The following is a 19,647-nucleotide window of genomic DNA, read 5'->3' on the forward strand; positions in this document are numbered from 1 at the left end:
AGCTCTGGAGTGAGCATCTAGAGAACTCCCAGCCAGAGCCTTTCTGTAGCATCCATCAGCTGTGTTTGTGCCCTAGCTGTACCTCATAGCTAACGGAACTCCCTTGTAATTAAGACACGTGCTGGAGATTCTCCTTCCAAAATTTAAATTTCCCTCACTGAAGAAACCTGGCTAGTTTCCACCTGGCTTTCTTTTCTTCTAGCTTTTGTGGTCTAATCAGGGATGCATTCTGGGCACCAGCTAAACATCTCTGTTTCAGACAATTGTTTGTTCTCCCGTGAGCAGGTATGTCTGGTCTGGACACGGTTTGCTTTCCTCTGGCTTCTCCCTGCGCTTCCGGGGAGAGGACCACAGTCTTGGTGTTCGCTGCCCTGGGCCTTTCTGCTGACAATTCTGTCTGGAATTGTAGTAATTTCTTATGAGCCACACAATTACTTATAACCAAGCCACCTCAGATTCTTTCTGGAATAAGTCAAACTATAAACAAATAAATTTATAAAATATCAACAGCTGGAACATGTTTAATAGTGTAACATCTGCATAGGACAACATACAGCATTTTTTCCTCTACAGTAAGACCATGTGAAAATACATGTTTGTATTGCTTATTAATTTTCACTCATTTTCTATATCATTATATCCTCTATAATGAATTGAGATGAGTTTACACAGCCTTCTAAAATTGGTGAATTAAATTTTGTTTGAAAATTTCAGTAAATTAAATCAGTAGCATTATATGAAACAGAACAGATGTAACTTAAAAGATTATATGTTCTGTTTTCCTCTAAATTTGTTAAAATGAACTTTTATGGATGAAATAAGCTCATGGTCTATAATAAGTAAATTCTAAGAAAATTATAAAATTTTAAAATATGAATGATTTTGAACAAATATTCATGTAAAGTTGGTTTTGGTTCATAAATATCATTAAATTGTAGTAAAAAAAATCACAAGATATACTGTCTTAACCACTTTTAAGTGTACAGTTCAGTAGTGTTAAGTATATTCACATTTTATGCAACCAATCTCGAACTTTTCATCTTGCAAAATTAAAAATTGAAATTGTATACCCATTAAACAACACCACCCTATTTCCTCCTCCCCCGCCCCTGGCAAGCACCATTCCACTTCCTATTTCTCTGAATTTGACTTATCCCAGGGTAAAAGACTTATCTAGGGTAGTCTTCTCATATAAGTGGAATTATATAATATTTGTCTTTTTCGTGACTGGCCTATTTCACTTAACATAATATCCTGAAGGTTCATCCATGTTGTAGCATGTGTTAGGATTCCCTTTTTAAATTAACGTGTGTGTGTGTGTGTGTGTGTGTCACATTTTGTGTATACATTCATCCGTCAATGGACACTTGAGTTGTTTCCATCTCTTGGCTATTGTGAATAGTGCTGCTACGTACATGGGTGTGCAAATATCTCTTCAAGACAGAACCATTTTTAAATCTCAGCTGCATTCTACTCTGTTAACTTGGCTGATTTTAACCATTAGAAATCAATAACATATGAGACCAGCCTCGTTTGGCAGTATTTGTTCATGTAGTATCATAGGACTGTAAGCATGAGGGATGCAGCCTCAGTATAGCTGAGTGAGAGGGTTGGAAGGACCTGAGTTCATACCTGGGCAGGTATGTCTGCCATAGGCCCCCATTCCTGCTGCAGGGGAAGCTAGAAAAGTGAGCGTCAACCATTTTCAGCTTCAGGTACATTAGGTGAAAACTTCCTACGCAAGGCCATTGGGTGGGTCATTGCTATGCAGGGAGCCAAAAGAATGATAAATGCTTGTTACACCAGCTTGATAAATGCTTGTTACACCAGCTTACCATCATCTAGAATTTTCACATTCCGTTAGGTCACAGCTTTTCTAGTTGCCTAGAATGGCTTGGTGTGGCCGAGGAGAGCACACCATGACACGTGTATTGGGAGTAGTGAACATACAGTGTGTGACCACCAAATTCCTGATGCTTGTATGGACATTGGAAATCTTGGAAAACCTCTTCACTTTCATCCATGCTGGTTTCTCTCCATGGTTGGCTCCCCTACCTCTGTCTTCTAGAACCAGGTGCCTAACACTGGAGATGCTGAGATGGGGAAGACCCAGACCCTGCCCTCAGAGAGCTCCCAGTGTAATGGAGGAGGCATGTGGGTCCATCAGCACAGGCTCTTACCTTCATACTTAGTACACACAGCTTTGTCCTACTCCCTGTCTTGTTCTGAAACACCTGGCAGCCCAATTACTTTGTGATCACCCTAAGATTAGAATCTCTGACCCTCTTGAGATACCACATTGGATTGGAAAAAGCAAGGGGTATAAAGCCAGGCAAACTGTTTGAATCCAGCTCACCCACTTATGTAGCTCTGTGATCTTATGTTGGACTCATATTTTGGCACATAGTAGGTACTGAATAAATATCTGTTGAATTGAGTGAATGTAGCCTCATTAAATCCCAGGTCCCTCCTATGTGAAAAGAGGATAAGTCATGACTTCACCTGACAGCTGTGGGGATTAGTGCCAGGTATGGTACCTGGTGGGCACCAATAATAGTTTGTCTTGTTCCCCTCGCCATCCCTAGAGCCTTAAGATACCCTCCCCGAGACAGGCACATGCACATTGTGCAGACCTCCAAGCTGTTTGGGCAGAACGACACCAGCACCTGCCGTGTGGGAGCCAGGAGGGACACAAGCTGAACAGACAAGTCCCCTGAACAGACAGGTACCTCACAGATACCTTACAGGTGCCATCCACCCACCCTCCACAAGTCCAGCTCAAAGAGTCTATCACATTTATTGCCCCACCCCCTCTTACCAAATATATTCCTTGTAGGGGGATTTAGAGGAAGTCCACCAGGAGGAGAAAACCATAACCCTTTACCAGGGGACCCTCTGGCTGAGGGTGGGGTCTCTGGCTCTCACAGCCTGGGAGGGGGTCTGGGCTGGGAGATGGATAGCCACAGGGCAGTCATTGTAAAGGAATCTCCTTCAAAACACACTCAGCAGTAAAAGATCTGTACTCAGAAAATTATAAGACACTGAAGAGAGAAATCAAAGAAGATACAAATAGATGGAAACACATACCATGCTCATGGATAGGAAGAATTAATATCGTTAAAATGTCCATATTGCCTAAGGCAATATACAGATTCAACACAATTCCTATCAAACTACCAAGGACATTTTTCACAGAAATAGAACGTATAGTCCAAAAATTTATATGGAACCATAAAAATTTATATGGAACCATAGCCTCGGCAATCTTGAGAAATAAGAACAAAGTGAGAGGTATAACGATACCTGACATCAAATTATACTACAAGCCTACAGTAATCAAAACAGCATGGTACTGGCATAAAAACAGACACATAGATCAATGGAACAGAATAGAGAGCCCAGAAATAAATCCATGCCTATATGGTCATTTTATCTACGACAATGGAAGCAAGAATGTACAGTGGGGTAAAGACAGTCCATTCAATAAATGGTGATGGGAAACCTGGACAGACACATGCAAAAAAATGAAGCTGGACCTCCTTCTTACACCATATACAAGAATAAATTCAAAATGGATTAAAGACTTAAATGTAAGATCTGAAACCATAAAACTCCTAGAAGAAAATATAGGAAGAAACTTTGCAGACATTACCCAGAGTAAGATTTTTACTGGTATATCCCCTTGGGCAAGGGAAGTAAGAAAAAATAAACGTGGGATTACATCAAACTAAAAATTTTTTTCACAGCAAAGGAAACCATTAATAAAACAAAAAGGGATCCTACTGAATGGGAGAAGATATTTACCAATGATATATCCGATAAGGGATTAATATCCCAAATTTATAAAAAACTCAACTCCAAATAAACAGACAACCCAATTAAAAAATGGGCAGAGGACATTTTTGTAAAGAGGACATCCAGATGGTAAACAGACATCTGAAAAAATGCTCAACCTCACTAATCATTAGAGAAATGCAAATGAAAACCACAATGAGAGACCACCTCACCCCAGTCAAAATGGCTATCATCAATAAATCAACAAACAACAAATCTGGCGAGGATGTGGAGAAAAGGGAACCCTCATGCACTGTTGGTGGGATTGCAGATTGGTGCAGACACTATGGAAAACAGTATGGAGGTATCTCAAAATCTGAAAATGGAACTACCTTATGACCCAGCAATTCCACTCCTAGGTATCTATCCGGAGAAATCCAAAACTCTAATTCAAAATAATTTATGCACCCCTTTGTTTATTGCAGCACTATACACAATAGCCCCGACATGGAAACAACCGAAATGCCCATCGGTAGACGACTGGATTAAGAAACTGTGACATTTATACAATGGAGTATTACACAGCAATAAAGAAGAATGAAATCTTATCACTTGCAACAATACAGATGGACCTAGAGAACATTATGTTAAGTGAAATAAGTCGGACAAAGAAAGACAAATACCATATGATCTCACTTATTATATGTGGAATCTAAAGAACAGAATAAATGAACAAACTAAGCAGAAATAGACTCATAGATACAGAGAACAAACTGATGGTTGCTAGATGGGAGGGGGTTGGGGAATGGGTGAGAAAAGTGAAGGGATTAGGAAGTACAAATTCGTAGTCACAAAATAGTCACCAGGATGTGAAATACGGTATGGGGAATATTATCAATAAGGTAAAGGGTGAAGAGTATCACATGGGTACTGGACTTGAGGGGGGGTCACTTCATAGATTATATAAATGCCTAACTACTGCTCTGTATACCTGAAAATAATATAATATTGAATGTCAACTATAATTTTATACATGCATATATACATATATATTGCCACGGGGTGTAAAGTACAGCGTAGGGAATATAGTCAATGGTATGTAATAGCTATGTACAGTGTCAGATGGATAGTAGACTTGTTGGAGTTATCACTTTGTGAGGGGTGTAAATGTCTAATCATTATATTGTTTTTTAATGCCTGAAACTAATTAAATACACACACACACACACACACACACACACACACACACACACACACACACCCATACACTCAGCAGGACTCAAGACAGTGGTTGTAAATAATGAGTTATTGTGTAATTATCTCTTTATTGGCTGTGTTCCTCACCAGAGCACCCAGGGTACACAGTAGGTGTTTAACAAATATTTAATGATTGAATGAAAAATATTTTGTGATTAAAAGAGTTGGCATTTGAGGTTACTATTTCTGTAGAAGGGAAGGGAAATAATATTTGTCATTCATCTATGTTATCTCCGGGGTTTAAAATTTTTACCTGTACTCTCCTTGTTTAACCTGTAGAGTAGCTGTTGAAAGTGGGTGGTTTTGCTCTGTATACTCAAGGAAACTGGTTCAGAGTAGTTAAGAAACGCACCTGCAGTCCCACAGGTAGTCCAGTGATGGAGCTGGATCCAAACTCAGGCTGGTGCCATAACTCAGCCTCTGGATTTCTTAAGAATGGAAATCTCTACAATGTAGATTTAAAATATATATATATATATATGTATTTATATATACATATATATATATATATATATATATATTTATGCACACATATAGACACAGACACACACATTCAGGGTGATACTTCAGCAGGATTTGAGTGGGTTGGACTGCAGAGTTTAAAGCTTAACAGCATGAATGAAAAATTTGGAGAACGTTTGTTCCATTTTATGCAAAAGCACAAAAGTTGGTTTTGCGGGTATTTCTGTAATTCAATTTCAAATGAGATTTTTGCTGCACAGATTACACACAGCTCTAAATAAGCAGTAAAACTCCTTTTCTGTGCTAAGAGAGGCAGTGTGGGCTGGCGAGTGGTTGTGGACTTGGAGGCAGGAGGCCTGGGTTTGAACCTTGTTCAATCCTGGAAAAGCCTTTGGCAGATCTCTGAACACTCTCAGCCTGTTTCTCCTTTAACCGGGAAAGTAACCCCAGTTATCTCAGAGAGCTGTGGTGTGGATCAAGTGAGCAAATAAGCTAATGAGATGTTTGTGAGGGGGATTACCCAGGAAGAATTTTGTTATTATTCATAGTTGTCCCAAATCTGCAGAGAGGCGTAGGGGCCTGAAACACCTGGGAAAAGAAAGACTACAGAGAGGTCAGGAGAATTACACACCATGGCGAGAAAGAAGGATGGTGGTTTGTTTCTGTTCTGCCGAGATCAGCTTGGGTTGAGAGAGAGCCTCATTTGTGTAAACAGTTTATGTGCTTGGAAGCCTATAATTGTACCGTTACCCAGTATCAGTCAATACGTAATGCGGGGCCAGAGTGGAGTTCTCTTAGACAAGGAAGCAGGCAGCATTCTCCCTTTCTCTCTCCTGGTCCTCATCCATCCATCCATCCATCCGTCCATCCATCCATGGATTACTGCACGCTCTGAGCCATGCAATGCAGGCCAATCAAGAACGCAGTGTATCATGGGTAGTGGAGTCAGATGGTTCTGGTTTCCTCATCTGCATTATGAGGGAAGCAATAATACCTGTTTCATAGGGCTATATAAAAAGTGTTATGCTTATAAAGAAGTTTGTACAGTTCCTGGCACATATGAGGGCTCAAATAAATGATAGCTTATAAATCATAATATAATCGCTAATGAGCCAAAATGTACAGTGGGCCAGTTCTGCTGTTTTCTTATTTTCTCCCTCTAGCCTTTTAGAAGGTCATGGTGGGTAAGTAGAAGCAGAGGCCCAAAGCTTGGGACCCATGGCAACCAAACCCCAGGGGGTTTGCTGTGCCATGGGAACCTGGAGCTGCGAGCCCAGCCTAGGCGTCTTTGCCCAGCTTAAGCTTCTGGAGAACCTCTGTGAGTTAGTTCCCTGCAGCAGTACAGTAACTATGCATCAATAGATGGCTAAATTGTAATGTAGTCACATAGTGAAATAGTGTACAGTTGTTAAAAATGATCTAGAAAGACAAGTATCAACTTGGATCAAACTTCAGAAATGTAAGGCTGAATAAAAAACAACATGTTTCCGTGGAATACGTAGTGTGATTCCATTTATGTAATGTTTAAACAAGTATAAACATTTTTTTATTTATGCATTGGCTTATGGAGGTTAATAAAAACATGGTGATAAGGATCAGTACCAAACTCAGAATAGTGGTTATTTTAGGGAAAGAGGGCATAGAATGTATCAGGAAAGAGTATATAGGAGATTTCAAATATACCTGTCATGATTTGAAGTTTTTCCATGTTAAAAATTATAGCATATTTATTAGAATATCAAAAGGAGCTAAAGAATTAAGAAACATCCTTTTGTTAGAGTAGACAGTGAAAATGGTGTTTGAGATAGATTCTCATAGAAAGGGATAAAAATCGATGCATAAACTTTTAGAAAAAAACCTTCAGAGTACCATAATCAGAAATTATATACATATTTTTTAATTTTATTAAGAACAAAAAGCACAAAATATATTCACCGTATATTTTAATACCTTTTAATGCTCAGAGGAAACAGTATGCCTCCGTGAATTGGAAAAACTTTTGTGCAAATTCATTTTCTTGAATATGGAGCACCGTTTCTTAAAAACTATGCAATAGAACATACACATACAGAAAAGTACATAGAATGTATGTGTACAGTTTACTATACATTTGTAATTATAGTGCCAAATTCTGCATAACTACCACCCAAGTCAAAGTATAAAAAAAAATATTCATTACGAAAACTCAATGACTAGGCATAGATGTGAATTTCCTATAAAATGAATTTATCTGATAAAGGCATATACAAAAAGCCTAAAAAACAGAAAAAAGAAAAGAAATTCAGCATTGCAGAAGCCCCTATTGTAGTGTTCCATTTTTTAAATTCAATTTGTTTTGTCACAGTATGAAAAACTGTACAAATAGGCCTGTTATTTTTCTTACATTAAAAAATTAATTTCAGAAACAATATTGCTAGTATTGATTTTTACGTTTTCGACATTATTTCGGATTGGGAAACTAGGATGCCTGAGAAGACTGGAAAATACTGTCTGTTTCATGGTTTACAGAGATTTTGGCCGCAGTGAACAATCATGGTGCCACAGCTTGTAACTGAGTCCCAAGCTAGTGAACGCACCTCTGTGCCCTGGAGAACGCTGAGCAGCCCTCCCCGTGACGGTAACTGGTGTCCCAGTTACAGTTCATTCATGTGAGCAATGCCTCTTCTCCTGCCAGAGCTTAAGGATATTAATAAGTAGCTTCAGAGTTGTGTTTTCCCTGACGTTGGCCAGTGGGGTAGGTGTGTGGTCTTTGCCATTTTGGACCTTCCCCTCCTATCTGAGCATTGGCTGTTTTGCCTGGGACATGGTCATTTTTTTTTAAACTCGTGGGGTAGATTGCCCTTGATGTTCAGGTGCAGAGTCCGTGGCCTGAGGACAGGGAAACAGCACACTGCAGCAGGGTTTCTCCACCTCGGCACTGTTGACATTTTGCACTGATAATTCTTTGTGGTGGGGGTCGCCCTGTGCATTGTAGGATGTTTAGCAGCACCCCTGGTCTCTACCCAATAGGTGCCAGTAGCACCCTCTCAGTTGTAATAACCAAAGTGTTTCTCGACATGGCCCTGATACCTCCAGGAAGCTAAATCACCCGTGGGGGGGGAACCACTACCGTAGAGGATAGCGTTCTCCTGAGACTGATGGCCCTTTCTGTAATGGATGCTGCGTCTGCAGAGCAGGCTGGGGAGGCGCCCAGACGAAGGCCCCTAAGTTGGAGCAGGAGGACTAACGAAAGGGCAAAGATAGGAGAAACGCAGCAGGCAGGTGAATAGAGCCAGGAGGTTAGGGGTGGAGGTGTTCTGGGCAACAGGAAATGACAGTGGAGCAGGGAGGGTGGTGCGAGCTGGAGGCTGTGAGGTGCAGTGCGCGGCTCCACTCACAGATAACTGGGAGGACAGTGTTAGCACAGAGCCCGGGCTCCTCTCTAGGGGACGGCACTCAAGCCTTCTGCCTTCCCTCTGCTGACGCTGAGAGTGAGCACTTAAGTGCTGGCGGTCGGCGCCCCTAAGTGTTTTTACCGCTTTCCTCCTGAGCTTGTAGAGAGACTTTTGTGAATCTGTCCAGAAGGGTAAGTTCCTTAGAGAGAGATTGCAACTCTGTGTTCTTTATTCACTCAACAGACATTTTTCAAGTACCCACCTAGTGCCAGGCACTAGGGACCCCACTAATCACCCAGGACTGCGTGATCCGGAGGGGGAGACTGACTCAGCCAGCACAGGCAGCCCAGGAGAAGAAAGACAGGCCCTGTGGTCAGGCTGTGGGGATCCACATTCTTACCCCATGTGGGCGTTGAGAGGATGTGTACAATTTGTAGAGCAGTGCCTGGCATTAGTGAATACTTAGTGGTGTTAATATCGTTTTTTTAATGTTTTATTAATATTACTACATAAGGGCTGTAATAGACCTAAAGAATGTCAAGAAAATTCTGAGGGGGTAAGTGATCAAAGCCTCACGGAAGTGGCTTTTCTGAGCTTGATCTTAAAGGATTAGTGGGGCTTTATCAGGGGAAAGAAGTTGTGGGGTTGTGGGAAGATCACGCACTGAGATTCAGGCAGGAAAAAGCAGGCAGAAGTTCCCGTTGTGAGTGAGCGTGGCTTCCTGGGGGACAGCTGCTGGCTGTGCAATCTGGACGCTGAGAGAGGAGCTGGCCGGGAGGCTGGGAAGGAAGGTGGTGGGGCCGGTGGCAAAGGGCCTTGGTCTGCGCGGACATAAGTCCCAGTACCTTTTGGCTTAGACTTGCTTCATTTGTTATTTCTTTTCTCCAAAATAGATTTAGAAGAAGTTGCCATTTTAATCCCTTTCTCCCTTCCCTGCGCAGTGAAATGCTAACTGTGGTCCTTTACCTGCCAGGGTTATTGAGCTTTTGGGGACTGAAAAGCACATTTGTCTTGCTGTCCCTGTGCTGTGAAATGGGGGTGAAGTAGGGGGAGACCGGTGGCCCCTCCACATCAGGAGACCAGCAGGTGGAGCGCAGGCCTCCCCTTCCGGTGCCACTGTGACCTCTCAGGGGGCTCCTGCTCTGGGAGTTCACAGAGAGCAAATCAAGTGACCTCTGCGTTACTATGGACTTTCTACCTGTCTGTCTTCTGCCGGTCACACGCAGCCTTAGGGCGGCTAGCCAGGGCATCTGTGCTGGAGGAGCCAGGGGCCATGTGCCTGACGCTTTCCTGAGTCAGCCATTGCCCTCTGGCATCCCCCTTGCTGCTGAGACCTCAGTCCCAAGGTCACAAATGTGCCCTGGATGGCTCTGGCCTTTGCTTTACCACTCTCTGCAACTTTACACCGTGAACACCTCGTACGCATCGAGCACTGGCCAGGCTCAGGAGGTGCAGTTATGAATGAGACACACACTATCCTTGGCTTTGTGAAACACAATGTGGCAGGGGTAGACACCGACTGAACCATTGCAAACGGTGTGGACAGGGCTAAGAAAGGTGGGCGTTGTGGCCTGTACGGGGTGAAGAGGTCAGGAAAGGCCTCACAGAGGAAGCAGCCTGTCTCTGGTATCTGAGAATGCTTGGGAGGGGGCAGGGTGAGGCAGCTGGGGAGACCTCCCTCACCAAGCTGGCTCTGACCCAACCCTGGGGGCTTCCCCAGCTGTGTCCCCCTCCGCCTGCCTGGTGCCTTTGGCACTCTCCCCTTCTCTTTCTTTCTTCAATTTCTTCCCTCCCACCTACTTTTCCTACTTTTCCCCCTTCCTTTCAGACACTCTTTTGTCCCCTTTGCTGCCTTATCTCGCTCCCCACATGTAATCCCGCCTTCCCAGAGGATGGCTTTGTTCTCCAAGCCAGTGGACAGTGTTAGTCAGCCAGGCGTGGAGGAGGTGCCCTGGCTGGGTCCCCAGCAGACATCAGCCAGTCTTCAGACCTTTTCCTCCTTAATGGTAGTGGAACCCTCGACAAGCAAGTGACTAACTGCTTCGTGCACAAGTGTCCCTCCTGTGAAAGAAGCTCCCTTAGCCAAGGCTGTCCGAGGCCTGCGGTCATGCCTGTGAAGCACTCAGTACAAGGCCCTGTGAGTTGGGGTTACAAAGTCCTTTCCCTTTCAGCTTCAGAAACTGACTCAGTTCAGTTAACTTTCTGTTTTCCCTGGAAACCGGTGGAATATAGAATGTCAGGGTGTTATCTGGCCATAGCACAGTGGGAAAGCTGACCACTGCTTGGTAAATTGCACCTGGACTGTGAGTTCTCTATACAACTTCTAAATACCTGATGAGGGAGCCAGAACTTTGGGCTTCCCGAGTGGGGGGCGGTTTCCTTGCACGGACCCTGGAAGCTCTGTCTGTGGGTTGTCACAGGAGATGTTGGCTCCTGTGGAGCTGGGGGCCCACACAGCTCCTAGACCCAATCAGTTTGCACCAGAGTTGACACCTGGGGGTGACCTCATCTGTCAGGTGAAAGGATTAGACCCTTCTAGCTCCAACATTTTGTCAATTCATACATTTAAAAATATCCGTTACGAGCCTACTATGTGGTAGGTGCTGGTAATACATTGTTGAACAGAACAGATCCATTCTGTGCCCCAAAGGCACTTACAGTTCAATGGGGATATCCTGTCAATCAAATATCACCCAAACAATAGTAAAAGAGCACCCTGATAATGTGCACATTGGCTGTGAGAGTGCAGTGGGGGTGGGCCTGGGGGGGCGGGTCAGGGAAGGCTTCCTGCACCAATCCCAGGGAGCTGGGATCTGATGGATGAACAGGCATTAACTAGACAAAGAAGGGAGGGGGAACATTCCAGAAAGAGACAAGCTTGGTGGGGGATGGTGCAAGTTAGAGAGAATGAGGTCAGATGTAGTTATGCCATTCAGATCCTCAGAGGCAGGGCTGAGAATCAGGACATTTAATGGCCTGCTGCAGCCCTGGATGTGGGTCTGTGAGAGCTGATGCCCGGTCACGCTGCTCTTATTTTTGCTGCTTCATCTTGAGAGCAGTGAGAAGCAGGTTAATGCAGAGTGGGGATGTGTGTGGCAGGAGGAGGGGTTGGCTTGAATGGATTTACAGTCAAAAAGCTGATTCTGGCTGCAGGACGATGAAATCAAGTATGAGAGCAGTGAAATTTGAGGAACTTTCAGTGAAAAGGTTTTAATGGTTAACGAAGCCCAGTGTTTGGGCCAGCTTTATAGAGCCTCGGAGGGGGCTGAGAAGCAGGAGAGGAAAGGTTTGACCTTTAATTTCAGGGATCTTGGCTGCAGCTTGGCTTCCCACTTCCTCCCCATTTTTGGCTTCTATGACCCCAAATCACCCTTCCATGTTGCCAGACTACAGATTGAAGGAAGGTGGGTGTGGAGCTGTAACAGGAGGTTCCTAAGCGAATCTCAGAGCAGAAACCCTTCAGGGCATTCAGAAAAATAAATCAGGCCCCACAGCAGCATGTTTTATAGCTTGGAGAACTGTTCCTGGCATTGAAGACAGACTTTTCCCATCAAATAGTGATGTAGGAATATTTCTCTGTGAGTCCCCAAATGATGTAGGGGACTTTGGAGTGAGTGAGTGCCGGGATTGTGTCTTATGAGACCGAAGAATGGAAACACGAAGAATGGAAACATGGACCCAGGAGAGGCAAAGAGTTTTAAAAAGAGGATAGTTTATTGAAAGCAAAGAGTCAGAGCTCCCAAGGAGGATGGGGACCCCGAAGGGGGGTGCCCTGTGACTGAGGCAAAAGCTCTTACTTTTATACCTTCTCTTGCCTGTTTGGGGAAGGGAGCTGGAGCCGTCTAATGGAATCCATCTATCAGGTTTGTGCTGTTTGCCCACCCCAAAGGGATTAACGAACCCATCCCTCAGATCTGCTCCTTTGTCCGGCCAAAAGGGATTTATGAGATAATTTATTAACCTCAAGGCGCATCCTCATATCTTTGTCCTGGAGTGACAGAGCCATTCCAGAACCTGGAGTTTCAGGATACGGCTGCCTTTTTCTTATTCCACCAGGGACCTTCCTGTCTGCCGAACGACATGCCAACTAACCTGTCTCCATCGGATGAATGAAAATCACATTTCTTATTTTTTTTCTGTCTCTCTTCCCTCCAGGCTTATATTTGGCACTCTTTATCCTGCATATTATTCATACAAGGCTGTGAAATCGAAGGACATTAAAGAATATGTAAGTAGCGCTTTTTGGGTCGGGAGCACTGGATGAGAACTGGTGGGAGAAGGGGGGTGCTCTCTTTGATGTGGGCACAGGCAGCCGGTTACTCTTTTTCTCCTGACACTTGTCAGTTGTGACCCAGGAATGCTCTCCCCTGTCTATACGTCCTCTTTAGAACTAGGATGCAGATGTAAGGAAATGGCCCCTGGAATAGAGGCCCCCCCAGTCTGCCACCTGCCTCTATATGGCCTTGCACAAGTGACGTCACCTCTCTGAGCCTCGGTTTCCTTGTCTGGAAAACACCGCGTAGCTGGGAGACAGGCGTCGGGGGCAGGAACACGGGTCCTAGACTGCAGCAGACCTGGTGAAGCGTCTGGCTCTCGTTGCTCCCCATTCCAATTCTGTGATTCATATACCCCAGGATTTAAGCCCTGTTGCTCTATAAGCTTTTAGAGGGCAGGAGCTTTTCATAATCCTATAACTGTTTCCCCACAGCCCCTGGGAGAGGGCTGAGCACCAGGGAAGGGGCTCCATAGCACTTACTGCTTTGGAGGATGTATTATTGTTTGGTGATTTGGGAGCTGCGGTCCCAGCCCTAGATGTGATGGGCACCTCTAGGCAGAACCATCACGTCACCCCTGATTAACAAAGACCTGCAGGAGTGGATTATGAGGGAAGGAGAGAAACGCAGGTCAAAGTACAAAAGGAGTGGATTTTGTCATCAAGAGCCTGAAGTCAAATCCTGGCTCTGACATTTGACTCATGCAATGCTGGGCAAGAAGCTTAGCTTCCAAGAGCCTCAGTTCCTTCACCTGAGCAGTGGAGTGGATATGAACAATCCTGACTCCCAGTGTTGTGAGGCACAAAAGGTCTTTGCTCTCCCTTTTTTACTCAGAAGGTGTCACTTGGCAAGTTTGGTACAGGGAAAGAAATCAAAGTAGTTTTGGAAAGTCATTATATTCTTTCTCAGATTCCCCAGGATGTCTTTATGGTGAAAGCAGCCACCCCCAGATGAACTGCAACCAGAGCTCGCCCCGCCCCCCACCCCCACCCCCAGTTCTCCATTTCCCAGCACTCCTTGCCCTGGCTTGCACTTGCTCCTTAAGCAGGGGATACAGACAGGTGGGTTCTCTCCGGTGACTGGGAACCCCAGAGTGTGAACTATAAATATCTGTCAAGTTGCAAGCATAAAACCTCCTGATTCTCAGTTGACTTGGTGCAGGGGGTAAGCAGTGGGCAGCCTCTTCCAGGTCTCCCTTCTGACACCTTCCAGCCTTCGGCACAGGGAAGCTGGGCCTGGTAAAGAGGCAAAACTGAGGACATCACGGTTCAAGGTCTGATCCTCTGCTTTGCAGGGGCAGAAACTTCAATTCTGTCAGCTCATCTGGGAGAGAGCAAACCGTGGTAAATTGTTTTGCTCTGACTAAACTCATAGGAGCCTGGTTTATGACTAGAATGGCAATCCATTAATTTAGAGTGAAAATATAACTGACAAGCAGACCAGCTGTTTGTGTTGGCTGGTGAACACATGCTTTTCTCAGTGAGGAAAGCTTGAGAGTCAAGATTAGAAGGTTTCTTGGTAAAAATGGAATTTTTGAAAGAACGGAACTGAATCGTATTAGGGGAGACTGGAGCGCTCACACTCACACGCTCACTTCTTTCCCTCCTTTTCATCATAGACCCATCTGTCCAAGCGATAAACCTGGGAATTTCCTTCTACTTCTGCCTCTTTCTCACCACCCAACCCCATACACACACCTGGTTGGTGACTATGTCCCTTTATCTCTATCCCCTTAATAATCTTTCAAACCAGGTCTCTCCTTTTCTGCTGCCACTCTCTTAAGTGAGGTTTTCATCGTTTCTTTCCTGGAATATTGCAGTAGCCTCCTGTATTTTTTTTTTTTTATTGCCACTGTAACATGAACTCAGTGGCTTAAAACAGCACAAGGCTCTAGGAGAGAATCATTCCCTTGCCCTTTTCAGTTCCTGGAGGCCACCTGCATTCCTTGGCTCAAGCCTCTTTCTCCATCTTTCAGAGTCAACAACATTGCATCCCTGACCATTCTTCTGTAGTCAAATCTCCCTCTGACCACAGCTGGGAAAGGGTCTCCGCTTCTAAGTATTCATATGATTACATTGGGAAAACCTGGATAATCCAGGATGATCTTCCCATCTGAAAGTTCTTGATTTAATAATTCTGCAAAATCCCGTTTGCCATACAGGTAACATATTCACAGGTTCTGGAGACTAGGTTGAGGTCACTGATGGGGGAGGGAACACGATTCTTCTGCCTTCCGCGCTTCCTAACCGGTTCTCCTGCCTCCTGTCCCTCATCTCACACTCTCTCGTTTACATAACATGTGAAGCCTTTTAAAAAGTGGGACTCTATTCATTTCACTTCCTCAGGATCCTTTAATGGCTGCTTGATAGAGTCCAAACTCCGTTATACAGTGTTGAACACCCTTTATCTTGTCTCCTTCCTATTTTCCAGCTTCTTCTCTACAAGCATTGAGTGCTCTCGGTCTCAGTACCCAAAGTGTGGTCTGTGGACTGGAATTACCAGCATCACCTGGGAGTTTGTTAGAAATGAATCTCAAGCCCTACCCAGACTGCCTGAATAAAAATCGGACTTTTGACAAACACTGCTCTCAACATTCATAGCTTCTTAAGTCTTCCCAAACTTACTGCACTAGTTAAGGTCTTTGGACAAAAACTTAAACAGAAAGAAACTGATGGGAATTTGTAGAACTAACTAGAAGGCTGGGGAAAGATACTTAGAAAATGGGGAGGATCAAAGAACGCTGGGTGACAGCCAAACTCATAGCACAGGAAGTGTCTGGTTAGGAAGCTGCTGTGAATGTCACCACCATGGACACTGGCTGCCAGCTGCCTGTGCCTTTGGGACATGCCCCAGAGATTCAAAATCCTGGATAGGGGCATTTGATTTTTCCAAGCCTAGACAATAGGCCTTGCCTCCGTCAAAGACCCTCATGCTGGGAGATAGCCTTCAAATTTGAAGGCTTTGGATGCTGGCAATATATATATACACACACACATATACATACACACATACAGAGGGTGCCAAAAAAATGTATACAGATTTTAAGAAAGGAAAACTGTATCAAAATTGTAATACTCAATATACGAGGTGTGACAATTAAGTTCACGAACTTGTTGCAACATTGTTGCTAACCTATTTTGATATCAGAGGATTATTCGTTATGAATTTGTACCAACTGGACAAACAAGTAACCAAGTTTACTATTTGGAAGTGCTGAAAAGGCTGCGTGAAAAAGTTTTTAGACCACCTGAACTTTTTGCCAACAATTCATGGCTCTTGCATCACAACAATGCACCAGCTCACACGGCACTGTCTGTGAGGGAGTTTTTAGCCAGTAAACAAATAACTGTGTTGGAACACCCTCCCTACTCACCTGATCTGGCCCCCAATGACTTCTTTCTTTTCCTGAAGATAAAGGAAATATTGAAAGGAAGACATTTTGATGACATTCAGGACATAAAGGGTAATACAACGACAGCTCTGATGGCCATTCCAGAAGTTCCAAAATTTCTTTGAAGGGTGGACTAGGTGCTGGCATCAGTGCATAGCTTCACAGAAGGAGTACTTCGAAGGGGACTGTAGTGATATTCAGCAGTGAGGTAGGTAGCACTTTTTCTAGGACGAGTTTAATTGTCAGACAGTGTATACTGATAACAAAAGATGAATTCAAGTCGTATTCGACTTCTGCTATTACAAGAGGTGTTCAAAGTGGTTACCATCAGCATAATTTTAATAGTTTTTTTTTCCTTAAAATATGTATGCATTTCTTTTGTGTGTATGTGTGTGGGTGTCTCTCTGTACCTTACAGTCATTTCTTTGGCTGCCCAACATTGACATCCACTCCTTTATCCAGATTTTGGCTTTTAAAGGACCCTTCTAACAAGAATTCTATATAACCCATTTACTTACCAAATCTAAATTTCTTCAGCTGTCAGCTCCAGGTCCACTATCTCTCTTTGACTCTGGCAGGATCTAACCTTAATATTCAGCATTCTAAAAATTAAATTATTAAGTGAACCATCATTGACACACCCCATATACTATATTAGGTGGAGGAGAATAAATAAAATTAGTTGAAATATTTAAATCTATACATGACAAAGAAGTGAAGAAATATTGATAGAAGCTGTAGTACTTAGTTATGCAAGTGGTCATGAAGTCATAATTAGTATTTATATCTTTTGTTAAAAGATAATTTTTTATAAGGGTGAAATCATGACTCATACAAATATAAAATTAACATGTATCAAAAATTTTACTTAACTCAATTAATGAGGGAATTAGTAAGGTGCTAAATGATAGTTAAGGGCAGACACATAAGCGTCAGGAGTGATGAAATGAATTTGTTAATAGATACTCGACTGATTTCTTGGGAGGGTGGGAGATTAGTTGTAACTCAATTGGACAAAATTCATTTGCAACTCTATGGAGAAAAATCATTTGTACTACAATCAGTTTCCTATAACTTACAAAGCTGTAAAGTAGCTCAAAATAGTGGAGTTCCTTATCCAAGGGTGTGGCCTAAATCTTCATTCCTGAGCAACCTGAGACCTTAGTAAGCCTGCCTGTGGAGAGTTGTAGTAGTGATCCACTGACATTTACCTCTGGATGAGACAGTGCCCCTAGCTAGGATCATTAACTTCTGTCCACCCTCCTTCCCACTACATTGTATGGCAGCAACCTGGCTCCCCTGGATAATCAAAGTCAGTCACCCCATCAAAGCCCGTAAGTCCCTTTATTATCTATTTCCTAGTGGCATAAAATGGCTACAAAGGTGACAGTGTCTTCCACTTCGTTGGAGCCATCTGTATCCCTGGTGGAAGCATCCATCCCCCAGGTACTGAAATTATTAAAATGCAGAATTCAGAAGTTTGGGGTTGAGAAGCAGAAATGATGATGTGAGTCAATTAGACCAATGATTCTCAAACTTTAACATGCATGTGAGTGAACAAGGGATTTCATTAAAATGCAGAACTGTGGATTCTGACCCACTAGGTCTCGGGTGGGATCTGGGATTTTGCATTTCTAACAACCTGCTAGATGATTCCGACGGTGCTGGTCAAGCACAGCCACAAATACCTGCCTTCTGTGGGTCCATTAGCATCATTCCAAAACATGATCATGCCTCCACACCAGCCCCGCAGTCGTCCTTCCAAGTACCTCAGCATCTCGCCAAATCCTTCCCTGGGATTTGTTTTAATCAGGTATGGTAAGGCATGCAGATACAGAAATGACTGTCATGAAGGAAGATGTTTTTACTCACAGCTCCCTAGAAGTAGGCGGCACAGCATACCACACAGGACCACATGGAGGAACATCAGGATTGGTCAGGAGTCAGGGAGAGGGAGGGGAATAGATGGACATCCAACCCTGTTGTGGTTTTTGCAGGGAAATCAAAGTAAGGCAGAGTACTCAAGTTTAGGATTGGGTAGTCTGAATAATTTCAGCAGGCTCTAGGGTGTGGGGGCTGCCCCTAGTTATCTGGTACCTGGTCCTGGGCTTAGTAGGGCTCCGGAATATTGGCTCAACCTGTAAGAGCTTCATAAGGAGGTAGTTTGGAGTATGGACTCTGGATTGGTTAGTTTGCATATGAAAGGTATGCTCTGGGGTAAGTCTTCTGCTATTTCTAAGAATTGGCTAGTCCTAGGAAGGGGCAGTTTCTCTCCAGCCGGCAAGGCCTCAGATGCAGAGCACCAAGAATACAGAAAATAAGAAACTACAGTGTTCGGACTGAGTTTGAGTTGTTCCAGGATATGTGCCTGAGAAGCCACAAGCCCAAAGAGCACACTAGGTGGCTGAGTGGGAGACAGGTTTATCAAGACTTACAGACCAGGGAGAGTCTTGATGGCGGCTGGCCGGAGGGGTAGTGATCCACACGCAGGCGGAGAAGAAGCAAGGTTATATAGGTCCAGCAAAACAAAGAGTGTTGCGTGGGAGAAATCATCTTGCAAGCCCTGCAGGCCCGCTGTCATACACACAGTGTCCCAAGAAGGCGGGAGACCTTGACTGATGTCAGCGTACAGAACAGACTGTCTGATAAGCAGTGTTCCCAGGGAATCGGGAGACCTTGACTGCCTGCCAGCTCATCTGCGTGTGGGCCAGGTCCCTACACATAGTTAATATACCTGGTGACAGTGTAAATGCCTCAGGACATTTCTCCTTCCAGGCTAAGTGCACTGCTCAAAGTTCTGCCTGCAGGGGAATTTCACTTCCTCATTCTCTCAGGGCCACGCCGGACTAGACAGCTGTCCCCTGTGAGCTCCTGCCAGCAGATGGTGCAGTCATCTGTAAACCAGGCTCAAATTGTTGCTTTCTCAGTCATTTGACATAGGGAATTCCCCAAGAGGCTGAAGCAGGGCCCAGATATGAGAGGGAATATGAACTGCTTGAGAAATAGTGTGACTGGTGTAGGGGAACATCGAGAGGTGACACTAAAGAGGTGGCTAAGCCTGCCACCTCTCCAGCCCATGGGGGAGGCCTCTTGCAGGCTGCCAGGAGCCCTGGGG

General features: G+C 44.1%; 1 protein-coding gene across 3 annotated transcripts in view; it reads left to right on the forward strand.

The window, feature by feature from the left end:
- REEP1 (receptor accessory protein 1) overlaps positions 1-19,647 on the forward strand; it is a 118,713-nt gene that overhangs the window by 50,150 nt on the left and 48,916 nt on the right. For all 3 annotated transcript variants that reach the window (XM_033125098.1, XM_033125099.1, XM_033125100.1), the window contains exon 2: positions 13,023-13,095. In XM_033125098.1, coding sequence (XP_032980989.1) covers positions 13,023-13,095 — 73 coding nt within the window. The remainder of the gene's footprint in view (positions 1-13,022; positions 13,096-19,647) is intronic.

The sequence above is a fragment of the Rhinolophus ferrumequinum genome, chromosome 13, assembly GCF_004115265.2.
Source record: "Rhinolophus ferrumequinum isolate MPI-CBG mRhiFer1 chromosome 13, mRhiFer1_v1.p, whole genome shotgun sequence".
Taxonomy (NCBI): domain Eukaryota; kingdom Metazoa; phylum Chordata; class Mammalia; order Chiroptera; family Rhinolophidae; genus Rhinolophus; species Rhinolophus ferrumequinum.